Source organism: Hyaena hyaena, unplaced genomic scaffold (genome assembly GCF_003009895.1).
Source record: "Hyaena hyaena isolate Hyena2069 unplaced genomic scaffold, ASM300989v1 scaffold_73, whole genome shotgun sequence".
In the NCBI taxonomy this organism is placed as follows: domain Eukaryota; kingdom Metazoa; phylum Chordata; class Mammalia; order Carnivora; family Hyaenidae; genus Hyaena; species Hyaena hyaena.
This window is the reverse complement of record NW_024080705.1, coordinates 288,919-311,495: the sequence shown is the minus strand read 5'-3', so window position 1 is coordinate 311,495 and position 22,577 is coordinate 288,919. Positions and strand designations below refer to the sequence as shown.

At 55.9% G+C, this 22,577-nt stretch overlaps 1 protein-coding gene across 2 annotated transcripts in view; it reads left to right on the top strand.

Moving 5' to 3' along the window:
- Positions 1–22,577, top strand: part of ADAMTS14 (ADAM metallopeptidase with thrombospondin type 1 motif 14) — a 78,340-nt gene that overhangs the window by 6,991 nt on the left and 48,772 nt on the right. For both annotated transcript variants that reach the window (XM_039233304.1, XM_039233303.1), the window contains exon 3: positions 17,122–17,263. In XM_039233304.1, the coding sequence (XP_039089235.1) occupies positions 17,122–17,263 (142 nt within the window). The remainder of the gene's footprint in view (positions 1–17,121; positions 17,264–22,577) is intronic.

Genomic DNA, 22,577 nt, shown 5'->3' with positions numbered 1-22,577 from the left:
GGACGGACCGTAACAAAGCTGGGCTTTCTTTATGGGGCGATGAAATGGTCTAAAATTGATGTGGGGCGCTTGCACGGCTCTGTGCGTAAACTAAATACCATTAAATTCTACGCTTTAAATGGGTGAATTGTATGGCATATGAATTATATTTCAATAAAGCTGCTACAAAATGTGCCTGGCCAGTAGAAAGGCCTAGACAGGTGTTGTTAGTAATTATGAGACAGTCTTAGGGTGGCGGAGAGTGTGGGGTCTCTTCGGTCTGGTCCAGACTCGCTGCGTGACCTTGAATGAGTTTCTAGATCGCTCTGTGTGTAGATTCCTCATCTTTAAGGAGGAGAGAAGAGCAACCATCTAGAGGATTGTACAGAGGATTAAATAAGATAAAGTGAAAAAGCAAAGGGTCTGGTATATGGTGGGGGTCTTAACAAATGAAATTATTTCAGTACTTCTTGCTAGTAATATTTATTACTTCTCTACAGTAATTACAGTTATTATTAATAGTGGAAGATGCTGTAAATCTTGTTAGAGTCTCTTGTGTTGCAGCCGTATGTAGATTAGCAGCTTTCCCTGGCGTGGGTCTGGGCCTCCTCTGGTCCCCGGGCTGGCCTAGCCTTGCCTTCCCTCTGCTTTGGCAATCTTAGTACCGTGAGCCGATCGGCACTCACACCACGCGTGGAAATGTCAGTGTCACGACTGATCTGAGATGACCCAGCTGCCTTCCAGGACACAGATACTGAGAAGCTAAGTGAAGTATTATGCTAACAATCCATGAGCCCCTGCCCAGAGCCCCAGACTTTCACCAGGTCCTGGGGATGCAGGGATGAGACTCAGCCCTGTCTCCATGAATTCCAGAAGCCTGCAGTTTAAATTTTTTTAATGCTTAATTGATTTTTTGAGAGAGAGACAGAGAGAGCAGAGGAGGGGCAGAGAGGGAGGGAGACACAGAATCCGAAGCAGGCTCCAGGCTCCGAGCTGTCAGCACAGAGCCTGACGTGGGGCTCAAACTCACAGACCGTGAGATCATGACCTGAGCTGAAGGCAGATGCTTAACTGACTGAGCCCCGCAAGGGGCTAGAAGCCCACAGTTTAAAGAAGAGGCTGACATGCACAGTGGACAGTGCGAAACGAGATAGACCACACTAAACTTCTGTGTTTTATGGGAAAACAGAGACGCAAAATGCACTTGGTGGGTGGCCTGGAGGTGACTATTGAGAAGGAGAGGTGCTCCGGGAAGGCTGTCGAGGGGAGAGGACATTTGGGCCACATATTAAAACCTCAGCAGGAGTTTTTAATTTTTTTTTTTAATTTTTTTAATTTATTTCTAGGAGAGAGAGAGATAGACAGCATGAACAGGAGAGGGTCAGAGAGAGAGTGAGTCACAGACTGAAACAGGCTCCAGGCTCTGAGCTGGCAGTCAGCACAGAGCCCGACGCGGGGCTCGAACCCACGAACCGCGAAATCATGACCCAAGCGAAAGTCGGACGCTTACCCGACTAAGCCACCCAGGCGCCCCATCAGCAGGTGTTTTTAAAGCCAAGAGGGAGGAACTGAAGGCATTCTGTAGGGACAGAAGTGCTGCGTCTTCACAGGATTCAGGAGACGGGGAGTCATCCCAGCTCTCCGTAAGCGAGGGGGAGCAGTGAAGATGTAGGGGAATCTCTGCCTCCCTGTGAAGCTTAGGCTTGCCCCTGTGGCCATAGGGAGCCACGGGAGGTCCGTAAGCAGGAGTTACATTAGTATTGGGCGAAGGTGCTGACCGTTCCAGATGCGGGCTGGTTCGGTGCTGGGGTTGCACGTTTGCCTGTGGCTTGTTGGTGTCCCTGACAGTGCCTGTTCTTGCCCCGGGGGCCACTCCTTGCTGGTGGGGGAGCCAGTGGGCTGACCCCGCAGCAGCTTCTTAGGAAGCCCCTGGCTCTGCTCTGCTGTCCACCCCTGACCTGGGCATGTGGAGTGTGACGCCTGGAGTTCCAAGAGGTGCCCTCATCCTGCCACCCAGCTGGCCTGTCCGTACATCGTGGCCTGCGGGCTGCCTGTCCTCACCCGGCTGTGCTGTCACCCTTGGAGGGACAGAGGCGGTCTGGTCTCCCCTCCTTGCCCCTCCCACCTCCCCAGACCGGATAGCGGCTCCTGCTCTGCGGACCCCCGCCCTCATCCCTGGTGTGCTGATGTGTTCACACCTCACTTTGCAGCCCCCTGGTCCCTTCCCCCCCAGCCCCCCTCCCCCGCTGCTCATACACCCCTCATCTCAGCCACCTGGTTCCCAGAAACCAGAGGCTGGCTTTCACCTGCTGTTTATCTCAGTGCCAAGTGTGGGGTGGGGCTCACGATGCCTCCAGGAGCAGGGAGTGACACAGAGAAAAGGCCACATGTAGTAAAGGCGGTGGGACCGTGGCAAACTGGGGGAGCGGGTGTGGAGACATGCCCTGTTTAAAGGAAATACCCATCCGGCTTTGTAAGATCTTTAAGGACTTGAAGGAGAAATTAGAAATCATGACTTAAAATTTTTTTTAAGTTTATTTATTTAGAGAGAGCTCACGGGAGGGGCAGAGAGAAAAAGGGAGAGGGGGAGAGAGAGAGAGAGAGAGAGAGAGAGAGAGAATACCAAGCAGGTTCTGCGCTGTTAGCACAGAGCCAGATGTGAGGCTTGAACTCATGAACTGTGGGATCGTGGACTTGAGCCAAAATCAAGAGTCGGATGCTTAACTGACTGAGCCACCTGGGTGCCCTGGAAATAATGATTTTTAACCAAAGGGTTCTAGTTCTTAAGACTGTGTGGGCCCGTCACAGCAGGACAATTAGCTAAAGGCCTCTGATTGCCAGTAGGGAGATTAGCAAGGGGACCAGAGAGTGACCCCGGCAACCAGATCTCCTGGGTGGAAATCCCAGCTCTGGCTTTCACGCATGCTGTGTGGCCCTGGACAATTCCTGGGCCTCTCTGGGCTTCTGTTTCCTCGTCTGTGCGGTGGGGATGGTAAAGGAGGCCACCTGGTCGAGCTGTCCCGTGTGCAGGGGGTTATTAGCACAGTGCTTGACGCGCTTCAGCTGTCGCTGTGGGAAGGCGTGAGCTTGTTGCTTGAATCTGCTGGGTCTGAGGGGGTGGGTGGCAGGAAGGAGGAGGAAGTCAAGAGCACCTGTTACTCTGCCTGACAACCCCAGAGAGGTCCCCGGGCTTCCAGCGGGGCAGGCGAAGCCCGTCGCTGTCCTGACCTCGCCAGTCCTGTTAGTTTTTCTCAGGCTGCAACTTGCTCCTTGCCCCAGTTTGCGTTCTCACCTGGACCAGTCCCACTGGGTTCCCAGAGGGCAGGGCCTGAGCGGAGTCACCCGCCTGTCCTCCGGGCTGACTCTTAGTGGCTGCGGGTGAGCCGACCCTGGGAGCCAGTGTGGACAGCCTGCTGCAGAGGTGGCACAAAGCTGGCATTGGTGTCTTCTCAGACCGCCAGATGGGGGTGGGGGGGACAGTTTATCTGTCACACTCGCCGTGGCTGACCGTCTGTCTGCCCCCGGCCAGCCGTGACAAATGTGTCCCTCGCGCCACCACCCCTGGCAGGCCAGCTGTGGCATGCTGTCCTGAAAGCCATGCCCTGGGGGCCCGTCTGCCCCCCTGCCCTCTGCCCATCTTGTCCGTCCCCAGAGCTCACGTCCTGTGCCAGCTACAACCTGGTTTAGCATTGCTTGCTCTCCAGAGAATCCCCGGGTCTGCTCTTTAGAATTTACATTTGTAGAATGAAAACAAGACATTGATTGTCTCTTTGGTGAGAAGGGGAACTCCCCACAACCCACGTCCCCAGGGTGAGTGTGGATCTTCAGGTGGGAGGGGCCTGCAGCCCTTCTTACTCTTTGTCGCGTGCAGCCTCTGTGGCCTGTCTCAGCTGCCCGGCACGAGGGCCCAGGGGCCGCAGAGGAGGAGACAGTGGTCAGCGTGGCCTGCCTTGACCCCTGCCAAATGCCAGGGGGCGGGCAGCACAGGTTTTGCTGGGGAGAGAGGCCAAGGGGGGAAACTGAGGGGCTGGATCAGTTACCCACAGATCTGTAACAGGTTGGCCTAAAACCGAGGAGTGCAGGGCATTCATTCTCACGATTCTGCTGGCTGATTCTGTAGGTCCCATGGGGCGTTGGCCCCCGTGCTGGCGGGGCAGTCCCTGCTCTCTGTCCACCGGGCAGCCCTGGGATTTGCAGGCAGGCTCGGGCGGGCACGGTCGGAAGCTGCAGGACCTCCTCAGGCCCAGCCCTGAGCAGGACGTGGCTTCTGTGCCTCTTGTGGGTCACAGTGAGCCATGGAGCCAGGCTAGATTTTTTTTTTTTTAAATATTTTATTTATTTCTAGGAGAGAGAGAGAGACAACGTGAACAGGGGAGGGTCAGAGAGAGAGGGAGTCACAGACTGAAACAGGCTCCGGGCTCTGAGCTGGCAGTCAGCACAGAGCCCGATGCGGGGCTCGAACCCACGAACCGTGAGATCATGACCTAAGCGAAAGTCGGACGCTTAACCGACTAAGCCACCCAGGCGCCCCTAGATTTTCTAAGACAGGGGAATTGGGGGCCACCTCTGGAGGGCCATGGCCGCAAAGTCACACGGCAAAGAGGTGTGTGGATGGGGACAGGAGGACAGCAGCCAGCTTTGCAGTCCTCTGTCCACACCAACTCTGGGAAAGTCACTTGACCTCTCTGAGCCTCGGTTTCCACATCTGGAAAGTGGGTGTCCTACCTTCTCGTTTTAGTTCTGCCATGGTGCCCAGCACAATAAATGGTGGCTTTTGTTCACTGTTGTTGATCTCTTGGAATAAATATAGAAACTGAGGCAGGATCCACAGTAGGTTTGTTTCCAGATCTCTGGGCACCCGTTCCAGTGCTCTTCCTGCTTCCCAGAAGCCCCTGTCCCATCGGAGCCTCTGTCTGAGTTGACGCGCAGGGTCTGGTCCCCAGGTAGTTCTCTGGTCCTCAAGGTGGTCTGGTCTGGCCGAGTTTCACCCCCCTGGTCTCCCTGTGGCTGTGTCTTGCTGGCTGCCCTGGATTAATAACTTATTTATGATACGGAATAAAAGTCAGACATCACCTCACTGCCGCTGCTCTCAGGCAGGGCCAAGGAGGGCTGGTCTGGGGGCCGGTTTCATTTTTCTTCCCTGGTGTCCTCCGGCTGGCTGGAGGGAGGGTGGCCTCTGGGCCCGCGAGTGTGGTGGGGGCTTCGCTCGCCTTTCGTCTGTCGTCCCTGTTCAGTGGGACAGGGGCCCAGGGGAGGGCTTTCGGAGGGGGCCTGGGGGATCTGTGCTTCTCCTGGACCCTGCAGTGCGACGTTCCCAAGCCATCTGCGGGGCCTGGCATTCTGTGTTCAACATGTGGGCCTTGCCCCACCTTCAGAGTCTGAAATACAATAACGATGACTATGACGACAGCAATAACGGTAATCTTTGCAGGCGGCCCGGGCTCTGACAGCTCTGCGTTTCCTGTTAGCACAAATAACCCTGTGTTGTGAAAACCTCTAGGGATGAGTTCAGCTCAGCGTCATTTCCATAGGCCACCTTGACTTTGGCCCAAGTGTGGACAGCTGTGGCTGCAGGAGGCTTTGGGGCCTCTCGGTCCTCTCTTAATTTTCCAGACGAGGAAGCTGAGGCCCACAGAAGGGAAGGGACTCACCCAGGGTCACAGAGCGGCTGTAAGCACTCCCAGTCCAGTCCCCCACCCTCCCCCTTGGCCTCTTCTGAGTCCGTGGGAAAGGACTGAGTACATGTTGACAGTGACTCAGGGTTGTAAGCCCTGGGCTGGCCAGTGATGCAGTAGCCGTGGCAACAGCGTTAGAGCCCAAGTGCTAACGCCGTTGGTCTTGGGCTCTGGGGCGCAGGCTGGCAGTCCTTGGGCCCGGGCACCTCTGCGAGAGCAGGATGCTCAGCTTCTGCGGGTCCTTGTGTCCCTGAAAACTGGGAAGCCAACTAAGAAAAAACAAGAATCAGCCTCCTGCTCAGCAGGATTTGAAGGTCGAACAGAACCTTCCGGTGTTTCTTGGCCCTAAATCACCACTGCCACCGTTTTATCTATTTTCAAAACATTGGAGGGCAGTGAGCGGCTTTTCCGCACACGTTGCTCGTCAGAGAATATGAAACACCCCCCAGTCTCCTTATCTCCGGTTGTCTGTAACCCGGGCTGCGGGGCCTGGAGAACAGTCCCCTTTCAGAGAAATGTGCGAAGGGGGGAGCACTTGTCTGAATGCAAACCCTGTTCCCCAAGGGTTGCCTGAAGCCCTTTGTCAGCCTTTGCTTTTAAGCCAACCAAATGTTTGTACCTTTGATCTGTCCGAAAAATGCCCATACCCCCGGCCACCTCCACCCCACAGCGGAGGTCCATTTCTGCCCCGTGAGGCTGGCAGGAGCCCACGCTCTGAATTAGCTCCTCTGGCCCAAAGAGGCCTTGTGTTCTGTAGCCGACAGGCTGCTGGCCTGGGAGCACTGAGTGCTCAATGCTTTGTCACCTTATAATTCAGTCCCTAGATCGGGAGACTGTAGGCAACACATGCTGTCCCCTAAGCCGCGGCCACATTTTATGGGAGAGCAGAGCTCTCGTTAAGGGCGATACGCTCAAGGGAGTTCGTTAAGGAGGCTGGGCCCCAAGGATGCCTGTTTAAGGGGGTTTTGTGGCTCAGGACTTGTCCTCCTGCAGCTCACGTTTCAAAGAATAGACAAGTGTGTCCCCTGGATGGGGATAGAGCCGGAGCCACTGGGGAAAAGGGGAGGGAGCGGCGGTGGGGTGACGTTTGAGCTGGGCCGGAGGGGCGGTCCTGGCAGAGCTCACAGCAGGGACAGAGGTGTGGAGGCCCCGGTGACCACATGTGGTTCCAGGTATGGAACAGGGCCCGTGCGGCTGCAGGGGGGGGGGGGGGGGGGGNGGGGGGGGGGGGGGGGGGGGAATGTTTGTTGCTGACTATCCCCAAAGGGGAACAAACAGGGCTTGACAGGGAAAACAGGTGTTGGGGTGGTCCAGACAGTACCCCTCCTGCCCCCGGGTGGGACGGTTGTGGCCTCCCCAGCGGATCTGCCTGCCTCCACCCGGGCCCCTGCCATCCACCCGCCAGCAGCAGCCAGAGCTGTCTTGTTAAATCCAAGCCCTCCCGTGACACTCATCTGGGGACAGCCATGCAGGCCTGGGCTGTGGTCCCTCCTCCCCCCGCCGCCTGTGACCTCCTCCACCCCTCTCCCTCCGTGCTCCCCTGACTGCCCTCTTTTGGAGCATTCTTCCACAGATGCTGCCAGCTCCTGCCCCCTCATCTCCCTCAGGCTTTTTTGCCCTCAAATGTCACCTGAGTAGCCTCTTCCCTGACTTCATGATTTAAAATTTCGGATCCCGAGGGGCGCCTGGGTGGCTCAGTTGGTTGAGCCTCTGACTTCGGCTCAGGCCATGATCTCACAGTTTGTGGGTTCGAGCCCCGCGTCGGGCTCTGTGCTGACAGCTAGCTCAGAGCCTGGAGCCTGTCTTTGGATTCTGTGTCTCCCCCTCTCTCTGACCCTCCCCTGCTCACGCTGCCTCTCTCTCTCTCTCTCAAAAATAAAAATAAAAACATTAAAAAATAAGATAAAATAAAATAAAATTTCGGATCCCATTTCTCTGCCCTGCGTTAGTTCTCCCTGCCACTGGTTCTGTTTGGTATGCTGTGGTTTTACTTATTCATCACCTGTCTCACCCCTCAATAGAACGTTAGCCCCAAGTGAGGAGGAATTTGGGGCTGTGTCCCCAGTGCCAGTGCCTAGAACAAGGCTTGCTCAGTAATTATCTCTGAATGAACGAATGAATGAATGAATGGTGAATAGTACTACAAGACAGAGCTGTAGGAGAAATTGCAGAGAGGTACATGAACGTGTAAAGTGACTTGAGAACCTGGTGAGTGGCCCCAGCAGCTGGAATGTGGGCATTTGCATTGCTAGTAACCGACAGGGCTTAGCACAGATGAGGTTTGGCGCCCAGGTTCTCAGAAATCTGGAAAACATGGTCATGGAGCCAAGCCTAGGTCAGGAGTAAGGACAGCAGGAGCCCCAGCAAATACAGATTCCTGGCCACCATGCAGAGGAGGGCAGGGATGCCCTGGGGAGGGGGGGGCTTGTGTGGGGGTGGGGGGGGCTGGGCCCTGCACAGGAATCTGAGAGGCCCGCTCCTCCTTCTTTCCTCCCCTGCTCCTCCACCTTGCCTGGGGAACCGTCCCTGCTGCCACCGCAGCCCTCGTTTATTGCTTGCTGCAGACCTGCTGGATGTCAGACTCCGTGGTGAACATTTTACATGCATGATCTCTTGCGGGCAGAGCATGGCTTAAAACCCAGCCAGCGCCCCTCTGGGCCAGGGTGACGTAGGGTGGCTCAGAGGGGACAAGTGCCCCGTCGGGGGCTGGCCCCCAGCTGTGGGAGGGACCGGCCACACTTCTTCCCAGAGCTGCCCCGCTGTCCGCTGCTCTGCTTCTGAGCTGTAGGGCTGAGACCATGGGGCCTCGGTGCAGGGAGCCGCCCCTCAGCCCAGGGCCGGGCAGCCACATGGCCTCCTGGCATTGGAAAGCTGCTTCCCATCCCCTTGTCCTGCAGCCGCTGCCGGGACTCAGGGCCAAGCGGGCAAGGTCGAGCTCCCAGCCTGAGCGTGGTGGGCCCTGGTGGTGATAGGCAGGGACACCTCAGAGCCGCACGGCTTCTGGGCACAGGGAATGGAACGTAGGGGTGGCTGCCAGCCGGGGAAGGTCTGCCCTGAACTCTGGCTGGGCTCCAGGGTGGGGGTCTGCTGCAGATGGGGAGTCTGTGAGCACCCGCAGGTGTGGGGCCCTGCCCTGCCCCTGGGCCAGGACCTCTGCTGCCGGGGAGGGGAGGGCTGGCGTAAAAAGTGAACGCCCTTCCTTTAAAGAATATTTACTAAGATTCTGAAGACCTGAGCAACTGCTCCCCACAGGGCCGGAGGAGGACAGAATCAATCAGCACCTTCATCATCGTAGTCCTTGAGGCGCTGCTACTAATTGTTCTCACGGTCTGCGCTGTGGACCCCCCAGTGTGCGGGGGCCGTGACATCATCGACTTGCCACTAGCCGCCCAGCATATCCACAGCCCCCTCCCAGTCCCACCCAGCTCAGGGCAGTCTTGGTGAATTATTCTTCCCTGGGTGTGGAGCCTCCCCTGGAGGGAAGGAGGTGGATGGGCTCTAAGACAGCACCTCTGCACAACTACATGCGGTGGGGACTGGCCTTGGTCAGGCTCAGCCCCCGGAAATGGTCGCGACACCCTGTTCCCAGCCCCGCCTTGTCCAGGGCACCTTCTCCTTGTTCTGTTGCTCGCTGTCTGTCTTGCCCATTTCCTGCATTATGACCAGCTGATTCTGGTCCAACAACCCCAGCTGATACTACTCGCTTTGTGAGATCTGGGTGATCCCTTAAACATTCCATTGTTTGGAAGCTTCCGGAGTTTAGATGAGTGGTTCCCAGGCCTGGCTGCACATTAGAATCACCTAGGCAGCTCAGAGAGCGTGCTGATGCCTGGGCCGCACCCCCTGAGATTTGATCCATTGGCCTGGGGTGTGGTCTCGGTGTCCCCCTGGTGATCCTAGTGGTGACACCCACTGCGGTAGCCTCCTGGAAAAGTCTATTGTGTGTTAGATGGAAAAGCTGGGGTCAGGTCGGGGATGCCAGGAAAGCCGGGCCAGAGAAGGAGGGAGCGGAAGGGGCGGCCGCCCTGCCGGGGGCTGGACCTCAGGGTGGGGGTGGGGTGCATTTTTCGCTTTGTGACCCATCCTGCAAGTAACCCTTTGGTTTCAGATGTGGCAGCTGAGGCTTGGAGAGGGCCTCACTCCCAGGAGCAGCCTCTGCACCACTTGCAGGAAAGTTGGGCAATCGAAAAGGGGGGCTTCATGGGGTTTGTTTCCTTTTTCAAAACTTTGTTTGAAAATAATTCTTGTGTACCCATTGCTTGCTCATTGTCATCGGCGAATGTTCTGTGCAGAATCGATTTCCTTTCAGATGGGGAATCCTAGAAACGTTAGAAAACTCCTATAGAGTTTAAAGAGAAGGAAAGTGCTACAATTTTGCCACCTAGAGACCCCTCCCCAGCCTCTGGGTGCGTTTCCACCAACCTATGATATGCCCTATGTCGCCTTTAAAACTCCCCTGAACCAGCATAGCCTCTGCTTCCTGAGGACTCCTCCCCTTAAGGGTGCTCCACCCATGGTACTTTTTCCCATGGGCCTTTCTTCCCGCTTTTCGGCACAGATCTGAGCTGGTGACAGCCAGTTCCCTGTGGAACCAGGAGTTAGAGGCAACCAACTTGTGCGTCCAGAATGCCACTTCCAGCCCTGAACCCATGAGCCGTGGGACTCCCAGGCACACTGAGTCGATCGTGATAATCCTGGCTGTGAGCAGGCACACTCGCAGTGTCCTTGCCTCGAGCCTGGACCGTTCTAGGTGCTCTGCGTAGATTTTCCAGAGCAACCCTGCAGGACCGGGACTGGCATGATCCTCAGGCACAGGGACATCAAGTAACATGTCCCTGATGACACTGTTTGGGGAGCAGCACCCAGGGACTCGGGCTCTCGGGTCTCCACATTTACCCGCCGCACCTACCTCATTGCTTCTTCCCTGAGAAGGATGCTTGCTGCAGATGGACGAGGCCCAGCAAGGCTTTCCCCCAGCACCTCCCAGGCTGTGGGCTGCAGAGGCCATGACCCTGGGAAGGGGGGCCCAGCGGTCGCCCCAGATAACGACCTCCAGCTGGTGGAAGCTGTCTGCTTCCTGGTGTCTCTCCTGAGATTTTGGCCTGTTGGGGGCATTCTGAAGCTGCCCCCACGTGGGACAGGCAGGGCAGGGCATGCCAGTCGAGGACAAGCCTGGCGACCGCGGCTGCATCCTTCAGGGCCCCCTTCCTCCTGCCTGTCCCCAAGGCTGCGGCTCCAGGAGAATCGGCTTTCCGATTTGCCCTGGCTGGGGCCCTGGCCTTGGCGGTGCAGCCTGCGGCAGAGCTCCTGCGGCTCGGGGCTCCCACATCAGGTTTGGATTACCCGACATCTCGGCGTCCGCGGGCTTTCATCCCAGCCCTGCTGACTCACGCCGCCATGGTCACGGGTGGCCTGTGCAGCTCGTGCGCGCCTGGCGTCCGAGTGCCTGTGTGTCGTCCCCGAGCCGACGTGTCTGCCGGCTGCCTGCGTGCGTGTGTGCATGTCTGCCCCGGGATGTGCAATGGCCCTTCGTGTGGCCCCGTGGTGCACGTGTGTCCCTGTTTGCATGCCTGTGTCATCTCTCCTCTCCCTGAATGTGTGCCTTGTTCTTTTTAACAGCTTTATTGAGATACAATTTCCCTCCCATGCAGTTCGCCTAATTTATTATATTTTTTATTAATTTGAGAAAGAGAGAGAGAGCACGAACAGGGGAGGGGGCAGGGAGAGAGAAAATTGTAAGTGGGCTGCACTGGGTACAGAGCCCGACATGGGGCTTGATCCCATGACCCTGAGGTTATGATCTGAGCCAAAATCAAGAGTCAGGATGCTCAACCGACTGAGCCACCCAGGCGCCCCTCACCTAATTTAAAGTGTACAGTTCAGGGGCGCCCGAGTGGCTCAGTCGATTAGGCACCTGACTTGGGCTCAGGTCATGATCTCATAGTTCACAGGTTCAAGCCCCTTGTTGGGCTCTGTGCTGACAGCTCACAGCTTGGAGCCTGCTTTGGATTCTGTGTCTCCCTCTCTCTCTGCCCCTCCCCTGCTCATGCTCTGTTTCTCTTTCTCTGAAATAAATATTAAAAAATTAAAAAAAATAAAGTGTATAGTTCAGTGAATTTTTATGATATGGGTAGAGTTGGGTAATTATCATTCAGTTTGAGAACATTTTCAGTATCTCAAAAAGAAGCCCTGTGCCCTTTTGGTTATCACTGCCTCCCATCCATTACCCCAGCCCGTGACAACCACTGATCTTTCTGTCCCTATAGATTTCCCTGCTCTGGACATTTTGTATGGATGGAACTGTAGAATACGTGGCCTTTTGTGCCTGGCTTCTTTCACTAGGCCTTATGTTTTTGAGATTTGTCTGTGTTTCAACATGGATTAGTACTTCTCTTTTTTTGGTTGTTGATGCATTCATCTGTTGATGGGCATTTGGGTCGATCCTCCTTTCTGACTGCTGTGAGCAGGGCCGCAGTGAACGCTCATGGACAAGTTTTTGTGTGGACCCACATTGTCATTTCTTTCGGGCGCGTACCAAGGGGTGGAACTACGAGGTCATATGGTAACTGTTCAGTGTTTTGTGGAACCTCTAGACTGTTTTCCAAAGGGGCTGCATCACTTTACATTCCCACCAGCCCAGCCGTGTGCAGGGGGAGGGAAGCTGAGACCCTGGCGCTAGCCGGCAGGGCGGGAGGAGGGGGTTTCACAGAGGGGATGTCCCTGAGCACATCTGTGTGCTGACAAGAGTGACCCAAGAGAGCGTGGGCATGGCAATGCTGGGAAGAGGGGCACTTGCTGGAAGAGCTGTGTTCTGGAGGGGGTGAGAGGGAGGGGAGGAGGGCACAGGGTGCCCACAGGGTGGTTGTTCGTAGGGTGGTGGCAGGGTAGGGGAGAGCCCGCCCGATGGTGCCTGTTTTCTCCTTGAGAACAGGAGAGGAGGAGGAGGTGGGGACAGTGTCAGAAGGCTAAGCCATCAGTGTAGCAGGGAGCTGCAGCAGAGTCGCCAGCTGGCACCATGCTCACGGGAGAGCTGTGGCCATTGGTCGCAAGTGAGGCCAGTGGCGTCATGTGCATTTCTCCATCAGTGTGCAGGAACGGAGAGCGTGGCTGGGTGGGTTGCACCAGGGCAGAGGCTTTTCTGAGATGGCGGGAAGGAGGGAAAGGCAGGGAGAGAGCTATGGGTGTTTGCAGAATTATTATTGTGTCTAGACTGAGAAGTCCTCGGTGGTAAGAAGGGAAGTGAGGTCGTGGCCGTGGGGTTTGGACAGTGATGAGGCAGTGGGGCCCCGCACTGGAGGTCTTGGTGAAGCTTGGTGAGAGCTGGAGCCACAGGGCCGGAGTCAGGTGAGCAGGGGGGTGGGGGCCGGAGGCAGACACCTGCCGTTGGGGTTTCTGAGTTCTGGCTGGTGCCGTGGTCTGGGGAGGGAGCGTGGCTGGGGACAGAAGCAGGTTGCTGGGCTGGGTGAACCCGAGGGAAGCCGTTCCAGATTCCCCTGCTGTGGTTCCCCGTTGTGTGTATCACCCCAGCCTCCGCTTGCTGGGCTTTCTTTCATTTCCTACAGTGGAACCGTTTTAAGCTGAATTTGCTGGAAGCCTAGAACCTGAGACAGCACAGCTGGCAGTAAAACCTTGGTAATGGAATTTCCAGAGCAAGTTTGGGCCCGAGAATGTGCTCTTCTTGGGAGGTGGTGGGATGCCTGGTTGGAGGCCCGCTCTGCTTCTTTCTCCTGTGGGGAGGCCCCACCTGGGCTGACCTTGGAAGAGGAGAGAGGGGACCCGGCTTCATCGGAGCCGTCATCTTGAAATAAATCCTCCCGGGCTTTCTGCACGGGGTGGCCAATCTGAAGGCACAGCAAGGCGGCTTTGGATTACACTCTCCTGGAGAGAAGGCCTGTGGCCGGACCCCCAGAGCTCCACTCCGTACCTGTGCCTGGACCCCAGGCTGGGTCTTCGCCCGTTGTCTCTGCACCCGACCTGGCGTAGACAGAGCGCTTCCCGGTATAAGCCCGGAGTTCGGCGCCTCCACAGACACCTATTTCAGTCCTGTGGGGGGGTCTCTTCCCATGGCCTCCAAGATGTGTTGGCTCACTGTACCATCGCCTCTCAGTTTGCGTGCAAGTACGTGCGATTTTAGAATAAACGTGTTTATATATACACCTGGACACACACCCACGAATTCCAAAATAATGCAGCCTCAGTTATCTGTTAAAATAGCTGGGACTTCATCTGATGATAGACGGTTACCCATGAGCAGCTGAACTTGCTCGATTATGACCTAAGGCAGGATACAAGGGTACTCCAACCCCTGCCTCCCCCGTCACCACAGGACCTTGTCTCCTTCAGGCGCCCTGGACTTACCCTCCAGACCTGGGGCTTCCCCTGAAGGGAAACAGGCCTAGAAAATCTGGGATAGCATGGCCTGGAGGCCTCTGGATGAAGACGCAGCAGAAGGCATTGCCTTTGCCACTAAAATGATGTCACCAGCCATACTGGGAAGGTCAGACAGGTCTCCCTCAGCCACTCACCTCCCTGGAGCGGCCCCTCAGTAGCAGCTGTAGTAAAGGAGTCTCGAGCCCGGCTGACGGCGGCCAGGCCTGTGCATTGGAGAGTTTCCATTTGGAGAAAATCGCCAGAGGGCCTGCGTAGTATGTGGCTCAATAATGTGCATATAATCAGCTGGTTTGGCCATGTTGCATGAAGAAGCTTTCTAGTATATGTTTCTGCTAAGTTACTGTTTGGAAGAGAAGGCGGTATGGGGTGAAAACAGGGCCGACCTTTGTTTTCTAGCAATGTGTCTTTCCTCTTCTCTCGATTTCTCATACAGAAACTTGATTTGATTTTCGTTCTTTATAATTAGCCACCACTTGTCAGAAATAGAAACATCTCATGAATTGAGAGACAGGAGTGATTCTGCAAGGAGGCAGAGAGCCAGAACGTTCCCATTGCCAATGTGTCTGCCCCCAGCGGTGCCCGGTGTCCTGGCTGGGGCAGAGCTGAAGATAGTCTGCCAAACCTCTCGTGGCGTGGATGGGGAAACCGAGGGCCGTGGGGGAGGGACCTGCCCAGCCCATCTCCTGATCTGGTGGCCGAGCCTGCCTGCCCTTCCCCTCTCCAGGAGAAGGGTCTCAGAGACCGAGGGGGCTCCCTAGCCTGGGCAAGAACTGTCTGTCAAGGCCACACACAGTGCACAAAATGGAGCAAGAGCATTGCTGGAAGTTCTGTCTTTGACCCCTGGGGTTTGGTGGGATCCACAGTCACAAAGGGATTTGAAACGTAGTTCCCAGGTTGTTACATTAGAGGGTTTGATCTTTGCCCTCACCAGGTAGCAGGGAAGGGGAGACAGGGATTCCTTAACTCTTCCCTGGGGAGAGCACTGTGGGCATGGGGCTGGACCAGACCCAGGAATCCTGTGGCTTCTACTTCTGACGGAGAAGGGCTGAGGGTGTGGTGGGGATGGGGTGCGGGGTAAGAATCCTTTCAGGCTTCTGGGAGTCACCCGGGGGAAGGTGGGGTCTGCTCCCTCTAGGACCATGTGCAGAAGTTTCTCTTCTGTTCTCACAGCCATGTGGGGGGTGGCCTGGCTGCCTGGGGAGCCCTTTGCCCAGAGGTAGGACGTCAACATGTTGCTTGCTCTGTAAGCTCAGACTAGATAGGAGGCCCAGGGACATAGAGGTGGGAGTACGAGAGGGAAGTGTCTTTGCTCAGAGTGGCCCACAGGGGCAGATGTGGGGCCCCCGGATGGCCTAAGGTAACAGAGCCTCCTGGTTAAGAGCCACATGGAGTTGGGTTCTTATTCTAGTGCTGTCACTTGCTTGCTGGGTGACTGAGCAAGTTTCTTAACCTTTCTGAGCCTGTTTCCTCATCCATGAAATGGGTCTAATATTTGCATCTACCTTATAAGGTTGTTGTAAAGGTAAACTATGCCACTAGAAGTGGCTGTTACGTGAGATACTGTTGTTAACCCAACCCCAGTGATAATAAGACTCTTTACAAAGGGTGGAATGTCTGGAAGCGTGTTTCAGCTCAGTAAACATTACCACTGTCCCTGTACAGAACAGGCTATGTCTTGGGGGAGGGGGGCTCTCTGTTGCCTGAGGAATCCAAGCAAAGGTTAAGAGCTTCCCTGGCTAGGGATGTTGTGGGGGGATTGAAGCTTCAGACCGGGGAAGGCCTGGTGGTCTTGAAAGGTCTGTGTGGTCCACGATTGTGGGCAGGAAGGGTGAACTGGACGGCAATGCCTTTGCAGCCCAGCCCTGTGCCGTGCGGATCATCCCAGGCTCTGGGATGCCTCATGTGAGGCACTGAGATCTGGCCGCCACATGGGCCAGGGCATGCCAGCTTTTAAGGGGCGGCGGTAGCTTTGGCAGGAGAGGATTAGTGGCTGCCGACTTGTGTGCTCAGTAGATCTCTGAGGCGATTCCCAAAGAAGTAATCTCAGAACAGGGGGGAGTGGGAAAGTTGGATAAAGTCATGGCCGCTTTCAAAAGAGGCAGCTCCTATTCGTGTAGAGAACGTCTGATAGATTTATAAAAATACTTCCTTTGTTCACTGCCTTGTGTTCACAGCTGCCTCCCCGGGGTCTGGACGGCGCTGGTATGTAGTAGGCACTCAATAGATACTTGCGGAATGAGTGAAGGAATTCATTTAGGATTGCCTACTATTTTCCAGGCACTGTGGTAGGTGGGCCAGACTGACTGGTTTTTAGAGCTGGCACCAGGGGAGGGCGTGGGGCGTGTGTAGCTACCCATGGATTCGCACACATATGTTTCATTGGCCCCTGGGATTATTGACTCCATTGGGGGCCAATAACATATTTGTGGGGCTTGGCCGAGGTTGTATTTTGAATGTTTTTATTTCCAAGGCCAACACCTGATTATTTTTACAGGAATATTTTGATGCAGGCAAAAAAATTAGATTAGAAACAGAGCCTGCCTTCCCACCCTTACCCTGGCTCCCTTACTGTCAGCAGACGTGAACTCCGTGGTGAGCATGCACACGTGCTTTAAATCTGACATAATAGCACTTTGTGTCAGAGTGGGGACCCAGCACCCATGTTAAGGATAATTAACCTTTACCGGTAGGAATTCCCTCCCCCCCACCTTGTCTGGGGTGGGGGCATTAAAGGCAAACCTGCGTGATGGCGCTTCAGGGTGGAATTCTGTGCCCCAGGGAGTGTGTGTGCGGATTTATGGCAATGGCTTTCCGGCCTCCCCCTTCCCCCTTTAAGCCCCAGACTCCTTACAACACAGTAAAAGTGGATCCGCCTTGCCTGAGATGGACGTGGGCCCCCTTGCTCAGCGTGCGACCACCCGCCTGCCCTTCCCTGCTGGAATCCCCAGGCTCCCCAAGGCGGCACACATGTAGTCACACACATTTGCATTCACAGATGCTCGCCTGTCCTGGGCCGTGTACTCACGCCTCTTCTCTCTCCCTCTCTCCGCCCCCACTTGCTGCGTGCCCGGCTCAGGCGGGCCTCATCCGCACAGATAGCACCGACTACTTCATAGAGCCCCTGGAGTGGGGGCAGCGGGAGAAGGAGGCCAGCGGGAGGACACACGTGGTGTACCGCCGGGACGTCGGCCAGCCTAGCGGGGACCTTCACAACGAAGGTAGGCACTGGGCAGGTCCCTGAGTTCCACCTCCACCCGTACCTCCTGAACTTAACCTCTCAAGTCCTGGCCTCAGCCTTCTCCTCCGCAAGGTGGGACTGGACCCCGTATACCGGCAGAGAAGCCGCGGCAGGTCTTAGGGGCTGTTACAGCTGGCTGGCGGGGGGCGGGGGGGAACGGGTGAGCTACTCGAGCCCCCTGAACTGTGGCCCTAGGGACTCTGGAGGTCGCCGCGGGGCTCTGCGTTGCTCTGGACGGCTGTCTCCTTGCCTGGCGGAAGGTGCAGTGGTTGCAGTTAGCTCTTCCCCCTAAACATCCGCTCAGCCCTTGGGAGCCACGGGAAGGAGGTTTGCAGGGCACTGGTGGGGAGACTGCCAGGTATCAGGGTCTCGGAGGCAGGCTGTGTCCAACATTCCATTTTTATTTTTATTTTATTTATTTATTTTTCTCTTTTGAGCGAGAGAGAGAGTGTGTGTGGGGGGAGTTGCACACGTGAGCAGGAGCGGGGCAGAAGAGAGGGAGAGAGAGAATCCCAACCAGGCTCTGTGCTGTCACCATGGAGCCCTATTCGGGGCTCGATCTCACAACCATGAGATCATGACCTGAGCCAAAATCAAGAGTCAAATGCTCAACTGACTGAGCCACTCAGGTGCCCCCAGGAGACCATTTTTCCCCAAATGTTTATTTTTCAAAGAAAGAGAGAGAGAGCGAGTGAGCAGGGGAGGGGCAATGAGAGAGGGAGACAGAGGATCCAAAGTGGACTCCGTGGGCTCCACACTGTCAGCTCAGAGCCTGATGTGGGGTTCGAGCCCACAAACCATGAGGTTATGACCTGAGGCAAAGTCAGTCGCCCAACCAACTGACCCACCCAGCTGCCCCCCAAAAGACCATTTTAAATGCCGCCTCCAGCACTGTCTGCTGTGAGGTCCTACCCAATTTGCTTAACGCCTCTGAACCTGATTTTCTAATCTGTAAAGTGGGGGTGATGATGATAGCTGTGTATTAGCAGTGGCGTGTATAAAAAGTCCGGAGCTTGGCAGGTGTCTGGCAGGGCTTACTACGGTATTGTCATTAGGGTAACCACTTACGTGTTAGGGCACGAGCCCCTGAGATTGGGGGTGTCCGGCATGGGAGCCTGCACACGGCCAGTACTTGGGGCCCGTGCTTGCGAGAACGAACCAGTGGAGGCCACGCGTGCTGGTCCTGGGCCCATGGCCAGCTTCATCATCCAACTTAGCTTTGTCACAAAGCATCCTTTGGCCAGGACACAAGAAGGCTTCGGGTAGCAGCTGGCCATGAATGGCCCACACCCTCCTGCCCGGGCCCCGGTGGGGTCGGGCATAGAGTGAGGGAACCCGTGGAAGCCGGTTGTGCCCACATGCGATACATCCTTTGAAGTACCAGCTGCTCTCCCAGTGCTGCTCTTTTTTTTTTTTTTTTAAATTTTTTAATGTTTATTTATTTTTGAGACAGAGAGAGACAGAGCACGAGCCGGGGAGGGGCAGAGAGAGAGGGAGACACAGAGTCCGAAACAGGCTCCAGGCTTTGAGCTGTCAGCACAGAGCCCGATGCAAGGCTCGAACCCACGGACCGCGAGATCATGACCTGAGCCAAAGTGAGACGCTTAACTGACTGAGCCACCCAGGCACCCCCTCTCCCAGTGCTTCTCTTAAGAGGCGCCACAGCCCCAGAGGCCGAGCTGAGTCATGGAGGGCTCTGCAGGCTTGGGGTGGGGGTGCGGGAAGGGGGCAGGGACTTGGTCGGGTATCGGGGGGCTGGGGTGGATCTCACGGGCAGGGCAGGACAGCACCATGCCCTCCACCTTAGCTGGGAAGAAGGACAGGTCTCATTGGCTTCCATTTTATCTGAGGCCAGTTCTGAATCAAAAAGCATAAATCCCCCTTTTGGGGAGATCCTGGGGAAGTTGTGCTCCACGGCCATGGGCCTGGAGCCAGCCACACTGCCTGCCGCCACCATGGTCAGTGTCTGGGAAGCTCAGACTGCTGAGCTCACAGAGTTGGTGCTCAGGCCCAGGAAGGCTGGTGGTATCCCCATCATCAGGCTTCGCGGCCGGAAGTCATGGGCCCGTGGGTGAGGACAGGTGGTGATGGGGGCATTTTGGAAACCTGGGACTCTCACTCACTGTTCTTTTAAGACCAGCGGTGGGTCTGACCCCCGTGAGTATATTAGCGTGTCTAGGTGTGCCTGTCTCCATTGATCATTCTTGCCTAGGACAGAAGGTTTCATTTCACGGCTGTGGGTATACCTCTGGGCATGGAGCGGTGCCTCAGAGGCCCAGGCCAGCCGGTCAGAGCCGGCTTAGCTGCCAGCAAGTGGGCTTTGGAGAAATCTGCCTCAGGCCAAACACCTTCCTCCATCTCCGTCAGCCTCCGTGCTGCCCAAGTGTCAGCCCAGCTCAGGTGTCCCCTCTCCGGGACCCCTGGCTTTCTCTCAGGGCTGTCTTCTTGTCCCAGGTAGGCTGGGGGCTTCTTGGAGGACAGATACCAAGTCTTAATGATCTTTGTTCCTTCACATGAGCTCTGCTACCCCACATGATATGTCTGGCTTTCCTCAAGGAAAGAGAGGAGGCATCCCAAGATCCATCAGACGGACTTTCTAGCTGAGATGTGGTCTGTGGAGGGCCTGCGGGCACCTGGGCTCCACGGGAGAAGTATCTGCACCAGTGAACTTGGGGGCAGAGCCGACTCTTCTCTGCCCTCAGGCTACGGTCTTGACTGCTGCTTCCTGAAGAGAACGTGGGTGTGCCCACGCACTGCCCCCTCACACATAACACGCTGAACTTCAGAGTCTGGAGGTAGAAATCCCCTTGGCTAGACCTCTAGGTTCAGCTGGTCCCCGCCCAGCCTCTCAGAGACTCCCCTGTGGACACTGCCCGGGCCTCGGGGGGCTGTGCCCTGGACACGGCCATGCTCCTAATGCTGCCCTTTCCCTCCTCAACCCATAGTCCTGCTCTCGATAACCCCTTACCGCCCTATAGGTCCTGCCTGAGGAAGGAATGGGGTGCCTCGGGGCTGTGTGCACCTGTGTGGCCTGAGCTCCAGCTCAAGGAGGGGGGATTGGGGTGGGAGGGGTTGGGGGGGCAGGGTCATCAGATGCCAGGGGGCTCATCCCTTCAGGGGCAGCCAGGCCGGCTGGGGCTTGGGGCTAGTGCTACTGCTTTTTTTTTTTTAAGTTTATTTTTATTTATTTTGAGAGAGAGACAGAAAGAGGGGAGGGGAGGGGAAGAAAGAGAAGGAGACAGAATCCCAAGCCCGTTCTACCGTATCAGCGTAAACTTGGGGTTCGAACTCACAAACCATGAGATCATGACCTGAGCCGAAATTAAGAATCAGACGCTTAACCGACCGAGCCACTCAGGCATCCCCTTCTTTTTTTTTTTTAATGTTTATTTATTTTTGAGAGAGAGAGAGATACAGAGTGCAAACGGAGAGGGGCAGAGAGAGAGGGAGTCACAGAATTCGAAGCAGGCTCCAGGCTCTGAGTTGTCAGCACAGAGCCTGACGCAGGGCTTGAACTCATGAACCCTGAGATCATGACCTGAGCTGAAGTTGGATGCTTAACCAACTGAGCCACCCAGGTGGCCTCTTTTTTTTTTTTTTTTTTTAACTTGAGATTAAAACCCACCATTCGAATCATTTTCAAGTATACATTTCAATGGGTTTTTCCTGTTTACAGTGTTGCGAAACCAGCACCACTATCTGATTCCAGAACATTTCTGCCACTCCCATAAAAAGCCCTGTGCCCATTAATTAGCTGTCACTCCTCTGCCCCCCCTCCCCAACCCTACCTTCTTCTTTCAGAAGCGGCAGATGTGCCTCTTCTGGACATCTCACGTAGATGGGATCGTGCAGGCCTCTGGCACTGGCTTCTCCCACTCAGCATGTGGGGTCCGGCCATGTGGAGCACATGGCACTACTTCACCCCTTCTTATGGAAGGGTCCACTGACTGCACGAATACCCCACATTTGGCTTATCTCTTCATCTGTCAGTCGACACGTGGGCCGTTTCCAGTTGTTGGTTATTACGGAACGCTGCTGCGAACGTTCACGTGCACGTTTTTGTGTGGAAGTGCGCTTTCAATTCTCTTGGGTATGTAACTCGCAGTGTGGCATGGCCGGGTCCTATGGAAACACTGTATTGATCTTTTGGGGGGGGGCTGCCAAACTGCCTTTGCAAGAGCAGCTGCGTTGTTGCACATTCTCGTGGGACTTCTTGGGTGGGCTTCTGGAAAACCTCCCCGGGGCCTGCCCCCCCCCACCCTCCCCTCTTGGAAGGTTACCTGCTTCTGGCCTGAGAGACCGATGAGGGTGTGGGGGCACCTCTCCAGGGCCTCTGGCTGACGTCAGGAGGCCCTGCCCTGGGCCCCTCACTGTGTGTAATGAGAGGGGAATCCGGGTGGGCCCTGACAGGGTGTGGTAGTGGGAGGGTGGGGGCCCTGGGTTTCCATTCTGGGCTTATGCCGTTAACTTTCTGTGTGACCAGGATGAGTCAGGCGACCTCTCTGAGCCTCCCTTTGACAGGCCTGTGGCTGGGAGAGCCGTGAGGCGTCATGTCCTGAGTCTCACTTGCAGTTTGTAAATCTGTGGGCACCGCTCACATGTTGGGAGTGACCATCATGTATTCTTGCTGCTTCGTGGAGGCAGCGCTCATTCCTTCTCCTCCCCTCCTGGGGGCTCTGCTTCCCCCCTCCCAGGCATTTGTCACTCACCATTGGGCTCAGGCGCCAGGCCACCCGGAGCTCTTGCGTCGGGTGGAATGAGGGCGACGCAGGCCTGAGCCCTGCTCGCCAGGCAGGGCATCACTCAGAGGGCTGGCCACAGGCTTCTGGTTTCTCCATTCAGCCAGCGTGCACACGTTTTTTGCAACCCTTAAGTCTAGTGCTTTCTTTCCTTTGCACCGAGAACCCCTAGCCAAAGGGTAGGGAAAAAGAAACCATAGCAGAGTGCCGTGGCTCCCTGTGGCCCTGTCCTCAGAGTTCAGTTCCTGAAGTAGCCATACTGACCGAGGCTTAGAGGCAGATCTTGGGTCTCCGCCAAGGTACCTGGTGACTCATCCCTGAGGGTCACGCGTATTCTGGACAGTTTCACCCCGTACCTGCTCCCGGTGGGTTTTGCAGGTGAAATTCCCACTGCTGGGACCCTCCTGCTCCCCGTGTGGCCCGGCTTAGACGTCCCCTCCTCCAGAAGGCTCTGTCCACTCCCCAGTCCTGGTTTGGGTGGGAAGCCTTGCCTATTCAGTCCTCCTGGAGGCGTCGAAGTCACTGTGCTCTTACCGTCTGGTTCGTTCTCTGTCT